At 48.4% G+C, this 12,489-nt stretch overlaps 1 protein-coding gene across 1 annotated transcript in view; it reads left to right on the plus strand.

The window, feature by feature from the left end:
• The window catches only part of LOC125319336 (adenosine 5'-monophosphoramidase HINT2-like), a 79,752-nt gene extending 67,488 nt beyond the window's left edge, over positions 1-12,264 (plus strand). Inside the window, exons 4-5 of the mRNA XM_048290444.1 lie at positions 11,025-11,129; positions 11,925-12,264. Coding sequence (XP_048146401.1) covers positions 11,025-11,129; positions 11,925-12,089 — 270 coding nt within the window. The 3' untranslated portion in view covers positions 12,090-12,264. The remainder of the gene's footprint in view (positions 1-11,024; positions 11,130-11,924) is intronic.
• The last annotated feature ends 225 nt before the right edge of the window (positions 12,265-12,489 follow it).

The raw sequence follows: 12,489 nt of genomic DNA on the forward strand, positions 1-12,489 counted from the left end.
AGAGATGACCCCTCCGGCTGGGTGTGACTGTGCTGATACTTCTTGGAGGGGAGCTGTCACAGCTGAGTCATTTGTGAAAAAAAGGAACACTATCCTGCCTCGAAGGGTTTGCCTGTTCTTCCTTATCTCATTTAACACCCATCTCATAGCTTGAGGTGTCAGTTGTGCATTGGGCAGCTACGAGAAACACTCCATCATTAACAGTTGATCAGAACTGACCCACAGAGGAGTACACAGTTTGGTTTACACCCACATCATTGTAACTGGCACCCTACTCCGGTAACCAGGAATATAAGACACTAGTATTTTGGCTACTGCTGTTCAGTGCTGGCAACAGCATAAGAGCTGTCCCTCCAACATTCCACCCCATCATTTCTAGGCTGGGGGTGGGCAAGATCCTGGGAGAAGACACAACCAGGACAGCTGACCCAAACTGGCCAGAGGGATTTTTCATACCCTATGATGCCCTGCTTCCTGGGAAGTGGGCAGGCAGTGCTTGCTGATTTGAATTAGACAATAAATTATTTCTTTTCTACGTCTGCTCGTTCATGCGTAAACTTTGGCTTTTGCTTTAGTAAACTCTTTTATTGCAACGTACAAGTTTTTTTCATACGGTTTTCTCTCCATTGTCCAGCTGAGAAGAGGGAGTGATAGAGCAGCTAGGTGGGCACCTGGCATCCAGCCAAGGCCACCCCACCAAAGTTCATTTGCTGCCCAATGTGGGCTGAGAAAATGCCATTTATATATCTTGCATGGTATAGTAATAGTAGGTATTGAGTAGCAAGCTCCTGTGTGGGACATGGAGTTTGTCAGGTATGCTGCTTATCTCTTTGATTGTTGAGTTTGGGAACATGTTAATACAAACAATGGCTCTATGCTTTGCTGTGACATTAATGGCTTTGTTGTGCTGGGGTAGATATTTTCTGGGGACAATGAGGGAATCCCTCTCCCGACATGGGATTGATGTGGATGGTTTTAGAATGCAGGCTCCTGTGTTCCTTGTTCATCCTTATGTATGCTGTTGAAAACTATTAATACTATTAACTAATACTGTTAGTAAACTATGGGGTTTGCGGAATCCTGGTGTCATCCTGGTGTAAGTCAAAACAAACTGCAGGTGAGGAAATACAGAAATGTGCCCTGAAGCGGCTGGTCCCTGGGTGGCAGTGTGTGTGGAAGGATTTGGGCAGGTACCTAGAGTGGCTATCATCTCCCATTGCCTGGGACTTTACACCTGAACAGGCAATGAACCCTGGCAAACTGACGCATCACCAGACAGAAGGCCGCCTTGCCTACCCCAATGAAATCCAGCAGCTTCTCGTCCTATATTGGGGCCTGGCCTGTGCCTATAGAGCCACAGTTCAGTACTGTCAGAAGACTGTGGCTGAGGCAGGGACCCAAACAACAACAACAACTACAGTAATTGACCCCAGAAGTGACAAAAAAAAGGCAGCTAACAAGAGCCAAGGAGTGATCAGCAAGACTCACTGGCCTTTAATTAGTCCTATATGGCCAGTGCAAAAGTCTGATGGAGGGTGGAGGTTAACAGTAGACCATCGTGGCCTGAAGGAAGTAATGCCCCCACGGAGTGCTGCTGTACAGGACATATTAGAGCTCCAATATGAACTGGAGTCAAAGGCAGCCAGGTGGTATGCTGCACTTGGCATTGTCAATGCATTTTTCTCAATTCCTTTGGCAGCAGAGTGCAGACCACAGTTTGCTTTCATGTGGACAGGTATCCAATACACCTGGAATCGACTGCCCTGAGGGTGGAAACACAGCCCTACCATCTGTCACAGACTGATCCAAAGTGTACTGGAAAGGGGTGATGCCCCTGAACATCTACAATACATTGATGACATCATTGTGTGGGGCAATGAGGAAGAAGAAGTGTTTGAGAAGGGAAAAAGAATAGTTCATAATGTTCTGAAAGCTGGGTTTGCCATAAAGAAAAGCAAGGTCAAGGGACCTACATGGGACATCCAGTTCTTGGGCGTCAAATGGCAGGATGGCTGCTGTCATATGCCTATGGATGTGGTTAAGAAGATAGCAACTGTCTTCACCAGCTAAGAAGAAGGAAACACAGGCTTTCTCAGGCCTTTTGGGGTTCTGGAGAATGGACATTACAGGTTATAGTCAGCTTGTGTGGCTCCTCTATCCAGTGACCCAGAAGAAGAACCATTTTGAATGGGGCCTTGAGGAACAACAGGCCTTTGAGCAGATCAAACAGGAAATAGCTTGTGCAGTAGCTCTTGGGCCTGTTCAGGCTGGACCAGCCCTTCAAAATATAGCCTACGCTGCAGCTGGGTAGCATGGTCTCACTTGGAGCTTCTGGCAAAGAACATCAAGAGAAACCTGATGTGGACCATTAGGGTTTTGGAGACAGGGTTATTGAGGATCAGAAGGCTCATTACACTCCAACTGAAAAAGAAATATTAGCAGCATATGAGGGGGTTTGAGCATCCTCAAATGTTTTTGGGCTAGATGTGGCTGGGGTTTTGATATTGTGAGGTCTGGTAAATTGACTGTATTGGACCACTGCCATGAACACACCAAGGCAAGAGCTTCATACTCATCATGGTAGAGGCAACTACTGGTTGGCTGGAAACATACTCTGTAAACCGTGCCACTCCTCAAAACACTATCTTAGGCCTTGAGAGACACATTTTGTGGCGACATGGTACCTCAGAAAGAATGGAATCAATGAGGCTCGTTTTTGAAATAACCTCATAAACTCTTAGGCAAAGAAACATGCACTGAGGAGATATATCACATCCCCTATTACCCACAAGCCTCTGGAAAGATCGAGAGGTATGGTGGACTGCTGAAGACTATGTCAAGAGGGTTAGGCAATGCGGCATGGAAGCATTGGGACACAAATTTAGCAGAAGCCGCTTGTTGGGTTAACACTAGAGGATCTCCTAACCACCCTGGTCCTGCCCAAGCAAAACCACTACATACTGTGGGAGGAGATAAAGTCTCCATACTACACACAGGGAAGTGGCTGGGGAAGTCGGTGTGGATTTCTCCTCCCATGGGAAAAGGCAAACCTATTAATGGGATTGCCTTTGCCCAAGGACCAGGGTATACTTGGTGGGTAACGTGGAAAGATGGGGATACCAGGTGTGTTCTTCAAGGAAATTTAACCTTGGGTGAAAAATAATCTGTGTGTAAATTGTCTGTTGCAGGAAGTAAAGTAGCAGGACTGACATGAACCGATAATGAGTGAATTTTGCAAAGAGCAAGGAGAGTGCGACAACAGCCCAGGCAGGGCTGGTGTCGGTGCCTAATGATCGAGTGTGTTGCTTCTGTCCTGAGCACCCATCTTGATGGAATGGACCCCAAATCGCGGCCTGTTTTTAAACATCTGGAGGGGTGGAGGAAGCCCACGAAATGGGAAAATAATAACTATCTGTGAATGGATGGGGGACAGTAGTTAATGACAATGCATGGATCTATGTGTTGTGTATAAGGATGGTTTAAGCATGGAGTTTAAGTTGTAAGCATTGGTAAGAAGGGATTTCAGTAATGACAAATAAATACAATGGAATAATTAGAAGATAAAAATATATATATAATTCAGTGGGATCTGATTATGATGCAAATAGTATGAAGTAAGGAGTGGAGATTGTATTGGATGGAGTTCATTTTCCCCATAGCAGCCGTCAGTGCCACGCTTTGCATTTGTATCTAGAAAGGTGTTGATAAAACCTCAGTGTTTTGGCTACTGCTGAGCAGTGTTGGCACAGCATCAGCACTGTCTCTCCAACATTCTGTCCCAGCAATAGCCGGCTGGGGGTGGGCAAGATCCTGGGAGGGGACACAACCAGGCCAGCTGACCCAAACTGGCCAGAGGGATGTTCTGTACCATGTGACTTCAGCTCAGATACGAAAGCTGAGTTAAGGAGGGGGAAGGGGACGCATTCGTTATTTACAACGATTGCTTTTCGGAGCAACCCCTATGCGTGCTGTAGTCCTGCTTCTCAGAAAGTGGCTGGACAGTGCTTGCTTATAGGAACTAGAGGATAGAATTATTTTCTTTTTCTTCTTTACTTGTTTGTGCGCAAGCTTTTGCTTTAGTAAACGGCCTTTTCTCCACTTCCAAGTTTTTTTCCATCTTATTTTCTCTTTTCTCTCTCCTGTCCAGCGAGAAGAGGGAGTGATAGAGCGGCTCTGTGGGTGCCTGTCATCCAGCCAAGGTTAACCCACCACAAATTCTTTTGATGCCGTCCAGGTGGGTCAGGAGAAGAGTTAGAGAACACTCGGAGTGATCTGATCTAGCAGTTAGTTTATTGAGTTCAAGTCAGTAAATTTATGTACGTAAAATTTTTAATAAGTACATGTGAGTTTGCGGTAAATAGTCAGCTATTTACTACACTTAATGTCAGTATGGGATACAAAGATTATTGCGTAAGCTTACTATGTGAAAAGAATGTCACTTAGCACCCCACCCCATCGATGTCTGGTGTTAGGTAAGGGATCTCAGCCTCTAGGGGTAACCTTGAGAGGCGTCCCTACTTGAGGGGAAATCACTGCTACACAGCCAGCTGCTATGGAGGGAGAGCTTAACAGGCCCTGATGGCTGCACATATTGATATTGTCAGCTGGTTGACTTGTAGTCAGATTTTCTGCTGTGTTCATGCAGTTTTGGCCACTTATTAGCGCAGCCTCCAGCCAAACCGGTTTGTTGGCTTTGGTGCTGGTTTCTCGCCAATAGCATCATGCAGTCGGATTACCTTTAGGTAATCCTACTTGTTGATCATCTGTCAGGACCAAAGTTCAGATAGTTCAAACCGGAGGAGCAAATCCATTACACCAGGTTTCCCCTAGCAATGCCCTCAGAGCACTGAGTGCAGTAGTCAAGGGCATGTTGGCCCAGGGGTTATTGTCCTCAGTCCTGACGCTGGGGGGAAATGGCGGGAGGAGGGAGGCACTGATAATTCAGATCAATAATTGGCTGTGGAGCTGGTGCTTGCAACAGGGTTTTGGGTTCTATGAGCATGGGACCCTGTTTGTACATCTGCATCTCCTTGGGGTAGACAAGGCTCCATGTCACTAAGCAGGGCAAAGGTATTTTTGCTAGTAGGTTAGCTGACCACATTAGGAAGGCTTTAAACCAAGAGGGAGGGTGTGACGAGGGAGAGAGAGAGAATTACCAGCAGCCCTGTGCGGGAATGACCAACAGGGTCAATGATCATGAGACTGGGTGAGAGCTCCAGTATCTGGAAATCCCCCTTAGAAACCAAAGGCAGCGGTGGATGTCATAGCTGCAAGCGTGCCTGTTGGGGTTTTAGGAGCTCTCCTGGTTTTTTTGGGTTTTTTTCTGTTAAAGGAATTTCCCCCCCCCCCCCCTCATACATGTTGCTAGGGGAACAAATGGCTGGGTGCTTAAGAAAAACAAAAGACCTGGCTTCTTTTTTTGTTTCACCTGGGTGTGTGGGCAGTTCGGTCTCCAGCATTCGGACAGAGAGGAGTCTGCTTTCTTCGGCTGCTTTTCCTTGTGCTGGAAAGCCCTGGGATCCCAAAGCCGCCTTCCCTGCCCTGCTTGGAGCCAGGCCGTGGCCGCCCTGCCCTGCCGTTGCTTCGAGCCTTCTCTACGTTGTAGCCCTGCTTGCCCTGTCTGCCCAGACCTCCAGGGGGTTCCCCATTTGGATACATCACGTCTGCCACCCGGGATTTGTGCTCGTCCCTGCCGTTCCAGCCTGCCGTTCCAGCCTGCTGTTCCAGCCTGCTGTTCCCGAGGGTCCGGCCGGACACCGAGATCGGCTGCCCAGGGGTTTGTGAAGCTTCTTTGTCCCATCCCTTCCTGGGATCCCAGGGCACCAGTGCCGCGTGCTCCCCGAGCTCGCTCCGGAGCGCCCCCTGCAGCCGCGGGGGAACCATCGCACCTGCCCTGCTCACTGGGAGCCGCCAGCGCCCCTGCCAGCTGCAAGCAGAACTGCACCTGAGGGGAAAGGGCCTGACAGCCGAGAAGGCTGGGACTGGGTTTGTGATTGTTTGCTGTTACTGCCATAGTTATTGTTGTTTGTTTGACTGGTTATACACATCTAGATATATAATAGTAAAGAACTGTTATTCCTATTTCCCACATCTTTGCCTAAAAGCCCCCTTGATTTCAAAATTATAATAACTCGGAGGGAAGGGTGGTTGCATCTGCCATTCCAAGGGAGGCTTCTGCCTTCCTTAGCAGACACCTGTCTTTCAAACCAAGACAGTGCCCAAGAGGAAGATCTCCTTGGACAAGTAACTTTTAAAAGAGGAGCTCGACAGGCAGCACAATATCTGGGAACACAGACAGGAGATGGATGCGTGGTATTGTATGCTGTCCCAGGCTCAGCGACGGCCTGCCTTCAGGCTGCACAAAAGGAAGGTAAGCCAAAATCCAACCTCCGGCTGACTGACACAAGTAACTCCCAAGATGAAGGAGACCGGATGCTTGTCTGTGCTCAGGGTAGAAGGAAGAACCCTCCCCCATCTCCTGAAGTTCCCCTACATAACAGACAGGATGCTCCAAGGTCAGAGACAAGAGCATATGAGTAACGGACAGGACCCAGGACAAGCCAACAATGCAAAGCTGACTTAACCACCTGCCCACATTAGAACCAGTGCCACCAGAAAAGCATGTAAAGGTATTATTAATTGCAGATTCCCTCCTGAGAAGCACTGAGGCACCCATTTCCCGCCCAGACAATTTCTCTAGAGAAGTCTGCTGCCTACGAGGAGCTCGCATTTGTGGTGTCACTGAGAGGTGGCCGAGTCTGCTGAACAGTACAGATTATCATCTGCTCCTACTCTTCTGTGTAGCATCTGATGAGGCAACTTAGAACCCTCCCAGGAGAGTAATAAGTCTGGCATTCCGATTTTAAAAGGATCGGGAGCACGGGTGGTAGTCTCCTCTATTGGTGTCTGGTCTGAGGAAGGGGTCCAGGAAGGAAGAGACGAACTGAACGGCTGAGTGCTGGGCTGCGTAGCTGGTGCCATACGCAAAGTTTTGGCTTCTATGATCATGGATCTACCTTTAAGAAGCCAGGTCTGTTTGGAGCTGTTGGGATTCATGCAACCAAGCAGGGCAAGAGGGTCTTCACCAGCAAACTGGCCAGACTTACAAGGAGGGCTTTAAATGAGACTCAGCAAGGAAAGGGGATGGAGTTTTGAGCAACAGAGAAGAGCCAGGAGCTTCTGAGGCATCTGGAACTGAGAGGAGAATACCTGAGAAATGCTGCAAAGGAATTGGGGCTTGATCCTCCAAAAAAGTGATGCAGTTGACAGCCCAACAGAAGTGCCTCTGTACCAATGCACGCAGTATGCGTAACAAAGAGGAGGAGCTGGAAGCCGCTGTGCAGCCAGAAAGCTAACAATGAAATCACTATAGCAGAAATGCGGTGGGAAGACTCAGTTGAATAGAGCTCCGCAATCAATGGCTATAAACTGGTCAGAAGGAAGGAGAGGCAGAGATTGCCCTCTATGTAAACTGAAAATAAGAGGGATTGACTGCACAAAGCTGTCTTTGAAAGACAGCGATGAACACGTTGAGAGCTTATGGATGAAAATTAGAGGCCAATCTGTTCTGTTAAGAGTAAGAAATTTGGCAGAATATAAAGCCCCTTGCATTCCAGCTGGTCCTCAGAGATCGGAGCGACTGGGTGCAGTTTGGCTTAATTTCTGATTACAACCAATACGTCTTGTTGCGTTCTCTAAGAACCTTTGTGAGCACAGATTCACAGATAGTGCATTTTTTTGAAGCTACAGAAATACAGTTTTGGAACTGCCATTGAGAAATGCACTAGCTGAGATAGAGCTCTAACAATATTGTGCTAACCCGGGTACTGCTAATAATAACAATCGTATGCAGAAGCTTCCCAAGAGGGTGTCTCCGCTTGGGAGGAGGGAGAAGAGAGCAGCCCAGCAACTCTCTGAGGTCCTTTGGGAGGTCCTCCTAACTAGGTAAAATTTCTACCCCCCTTATATACAGCCCAGTCTTCTCCTCCTTACATATAGCATGATATAAACAGAGACCTGAGTAATATAGTCATATATGTGGTAGCATTTTTTGGCCGCAGTGTCCTTGAAAGTTCTGGTCATATGACTTTGTTTCATTCTGTGCCGTTTGTCAGGGCCAAAAGAGGACTATCCTAGCAGCCAATGAATTCCTCCTTCGGCTAACTCGTCCTTTCTAGACGTCATCTATGCGGATCTCCATCCGTAAAGATAACATGGAGGAAACATGGTGTAGGCCATAGAAAGTACGCCTTATCCCTTGCCTGGCTCCATGGTCATCATCCCACCCAAGTTAACAAAGCAAATTTCGTGGTTGCTATCTACTATAGGCTGCTGGATCAAGAGGAGAGGTCGATGTAAGAAATCAGGCAAGCGAGGCAGGAGATGAGAGTGGCTGAGTAAAGGCCATTTTTCTGGTCGAGGTGAAGCGCAAAGTGGAAATGCATAGGCAATGGAAGCAGGGACACGCATTCTGCGAGAATCTAAAGATGCTGCCCCGGTCTGTAGGGATGGGATCAGAAAAGCTAAGGCAAAGCTGGAGCTGAATTTGGCAAGGGATATGGAGAATCATAAGATGGGCTTCCACAGGTGCGGTGGTCAGAAAAGGAAGACTTAAGAAAACGTACACCACACTCATGCCCCCCTCCCCCTCGCTGATAAATAAGACAGGATGTCTAGTGGCCAGCAACATGGAGAAGGCTGTGGTACTCGGTGATTTGTTTTCCTCTGTTTTCACTGGCACGGTTACCAAACCTCTTGAGACACTGAACCTCAAGGCAGGTACTTGGGGAACAAAGTCTCTCCCATCATAGGAAATGATCCGTTTTGAGACCACCCGAGGAACCTGTGGATACACAAATCCTGCACCTGGGGAGGAACAACCCCATGCACCAGTGCATGCTGGAGGCCCATCAGCTGGAAAGCAGCTTTGCAAAATAGGACAATGTGCCCTTGCCGCAAAGGCGACCAAGGATATCCTTAGCCCAATATAGAGGAAAGCAGGGTTTATATATGTTACAAGACAGTTGTGTGGACCAAAGTGCTCACTGTCCCCGAGGGTGCAGGGCACCACGGACCACCCTTGGGCAGCTTTGAGGGCACTGGCTCTTTTTCTAAAAGCCTCCAATCCAGCTTAATGCAAATCCTACTATCTTGAGCCCTCAGGCCAGCAGCGCCGAAGGCACGCTTTGTATTTAATTTCCTTCCAGGAGACGTGCAGCTTAGAAATGTCTACAATGGAAGTGGGGCTTTCAGGGAACAATGTAGAGCAACTTCAGTTGGTTTTTCAAAATGTCCTGAGAAGTTAAGGCCAGGCCTGCCCTGCCCTGGCCAAAGTAGTCATTTGACTGGAGGGAGCAGCACCAAAAAGGCACAGGCACCTTTGGGGTGGACTTGATGCGGTAACAAATAACAAGAAATAGTACTCGTAGCTACTACAGCCTCTTCTGCGACCTCGTATCCCGCCCTCAAGGTCGCAGCACTACACGGGGCAGATCCCTCCGCGCCCCGCGGGCACCAGGTCGACGAGCGCGGACCCGCCAAGGGGGCGGGGAACGCGAAAACGACAGGCGAGACAGCAAATCGAGACGCGGGCGACGATCCGTCGGCCCAATGGACGTCGCGGAGGGCCTGGCTTAGTGGAGGAAGTGTCGGGGCGGACACGGGCGTTGTCCTTGGCTGACGAGAGTATTGAGGTGCTGGTCTCTCGCTCTGCTGGCGCCACTACTGTCTTCGGAAAGATCATCGGCGAGGTGTTTCCCTGGTATCGTCAGCGACGAGGACGAGGAGGTAGCCGCGGCTTTGCTCTGTGCGCGGTTCCTCTTCCCTTCCCTCCCCCCTTCCTCCCGCGCTCGCGGGCGTCTGAGCCGAGGACACCCGGTGCGCGGTGCCCGGGCGCGCGGTAGGGCGGGTGGCGGCGCTGCTGCTGCGGGTGGGTGGAGGGACGGACGGGGCCTCTTTGGGTTGTGGCGCTCTCTACTGCATCATCCCCTAAGCTTGTTCGGTGCCGCACCCCCACCCCTCCGGCTGCCGCGGCGCGTACTGGGTTGCTGGTATTGTCCGGACTCGCCTCGGATGCCACCCCCACCGTGTCGTGTGCGCGCGTAGAGAAGGGCCTCCGACGGTAACTTGGTCTCAATGTGTTTCGTAATAGCATCGAAGAGGTTTCGCAGCTTCGCTGTGCTAGGCTGTGGTTCTGAACCCCCAAACTGGATTATTAGGGCAAGGAATTACGGCTTTCTCTAGTTTTTCTTTAAAAAAAAAAAAAAAAAAGTTAGAAAGGGGTCATCCTGTAGGCTGCAAAAGCTTCCCTGATCTTCTTTCTGTGGGGAACTGGGATCGTGATAACAGCATGCTTGCGAGGGTCACGGGTGCTGGTGCTGGGAACGAGAGTGAGCTGCTTAGATCGGGGGGAAAACAATGCAGCCGTTGCCTATGCGATGTTAACTTTAAGGTAATATCCCGTATGATTTAGTTATTAAAATGCTGAAGGTTAACAGTTAAGGATGCCTTCTGCTTTGGAAGGTAGTGTTTGCGTGCAATGTAGAAGACAGACTGGTCCTATGCACTTGCAGGCTTCCTGTGATTATATGTTTGTTCAGTGCTTGAGCTCCCTGTCTTGTGGGAAATGATTGGCCACTGCTCTTCCACTTCACTAACCTCTTTGCTGATTCAGTCAAGCCATTTGTCTCCTGCCTCTGCGTGGACCACATCCAATTGAAAAACTGCTTAGGAAACAATCAGCCCGAACTAAAACATACTGAAGGTTGTTAATTGCAAGTGGTGGCCCATCTCCTTGCTCCCATCGTCTTGCATGACGAATACAAATTCTGGAGGGGGCTCTGGAAATATGTTGTATTTTGGGTGTAGAAAGCATTACTATCATGCAAGAAAAATCAATGTTCGGGCTTGTGTTTTGGGTATCTGGTAATCTGCTTCTGTAGGAGTTCAGTGGGGCAGGTTGATTTGCATAAGCTATTACCTTTCTCTGAAGCCGGTTATGTTTTAACTGTTTGCTCTTCCTCCAGTGCCGTGCGTTCCGTGGTCTTTCACTGCAATCTGGGACACTTTTCCTAGTCATGCCTAAGGAGCCAATTATTGGGTTGTCTGAAGCTGAAGGTTCTGGTGAATCTGTAAGTACTGTGTGAGCTTTCTGTATGCTAAACTGTACCTGTAGATAGTTTCTCATTTACTAGACTCTTTCCTATCCCCCCTTTCCTTCTCGATAGGGCACAGTAGGCTACTTTGGGTTTTGTGGCGCTATAATCTTTTGCCTCTAGCTTGTAATGGAGTTGAGCTTTCTGACTAAAAGCAGTGATAAAAAGCAGTGCTCATCCCTGGGTATGTACTTCTGGTGCAAAATGCAGTGTTGTTTTGGAGTGCAGTCAGGTGCCTATTGTCATGGTTTAGAGTAAGAGTAGTAGTACTTCTAACACAGAGAAGAGGGCTTGGGGTTATTGGCAGGTCAGGGGCAAGGAAGGGCAAAGCTGGTTGAGAAGTGCTGGATGCTTTTCTTTTAGCTATGAAAGTCAAGTTCAAAGACTTTGTAAACTCATGCAAAAGGCAGCCTAAAGTTTATTTTCCACCAGGATTGCTTATGTTGCCTGAATACACAATGGGGGCTTTAACCCAGAGACAAATTCAGCATCAGTGGCTGTTTTGTAGTCCATTGCTGTGTAGCTTGATAAAATTGCCTAGCTCTCTTTTGCCCCTCTAGTGTACATAATTGGTCTTTTTTGCTTTGCTTGAAAAGCACCAGTTGTGAGCAGGCGGACACACATTTATTTGAAGCGCAATGGTTGAATTGCTAGGAATTGCTTGCTGCTTTCTCTGGGTGGTTCTCTGCTCTCATTCCTTCCCTTCCTGCCCTCTCCCTTTTTTGTTCCTTTTTATTTTACTTATTTATGGGTTTGTACTTCCTTCTCCAGCTTCTTGGGCATGTAATGATTGTTGGCGAGATGTGTGTTGCTCACCTGGGCCTGACCAATGGATTCCGGATGGTTGTGGATGAAGGGCCCGAGGGTGGGCAGTCTGTCTATCGCATACATCTACCCATTCTGGGTGGCCGTCAGTTAGATTGGCCAGCTGGCTAAGGCTTTTGCACCACAGGAGTTGCTGCACTTGTACAAATTGCCACTGAATGGATTTCATCTGTTGCCTGTCAATCTAGCAGCTTTCAGTGTGTAATTTTTTGTGCCGTGTGTCTGTGGAAGGTAATAAAAGCTTTGAGCAGCAGTTGCACAATAAAGATTTGTCATGGGGATATCATCTCCGTCTTGCGCGTCTTACTGAGGGGAAGTAGTTCTACAAGTTCAAACGGTGTCTTCCCAGAGTGCAAGTATGTGGAATGTTTCAGCCTGATAACAGCCTTCCATCAATAGTGATTTTTCTTTTCATTTGAAGCGTGACGCTGGAAGTGCTTAGCACATCTTCCATGTCTTTTTGGAAGCAAATTCTTATCTCTTTGGCAGTGGTACAGTCAACATATGGAAA

The sequence above is a fragment of the Corvus hawaiiensis genome, chromosome W, assembly GCF_020740725.1.
Source record: "Corvus hawaiiensis isolate bCorHaw1 chromosome W, bCorHaw1.pri.cur, whole genome shotgun sequence".
In the NCBI taxonomy this organism is placed as follows: domain Eukaryota; kingdom Metazoa; phylum Chordata; class Aves; order Passeriformes; family Corvidae; genus Corvus; species Corvus hawaiiensis.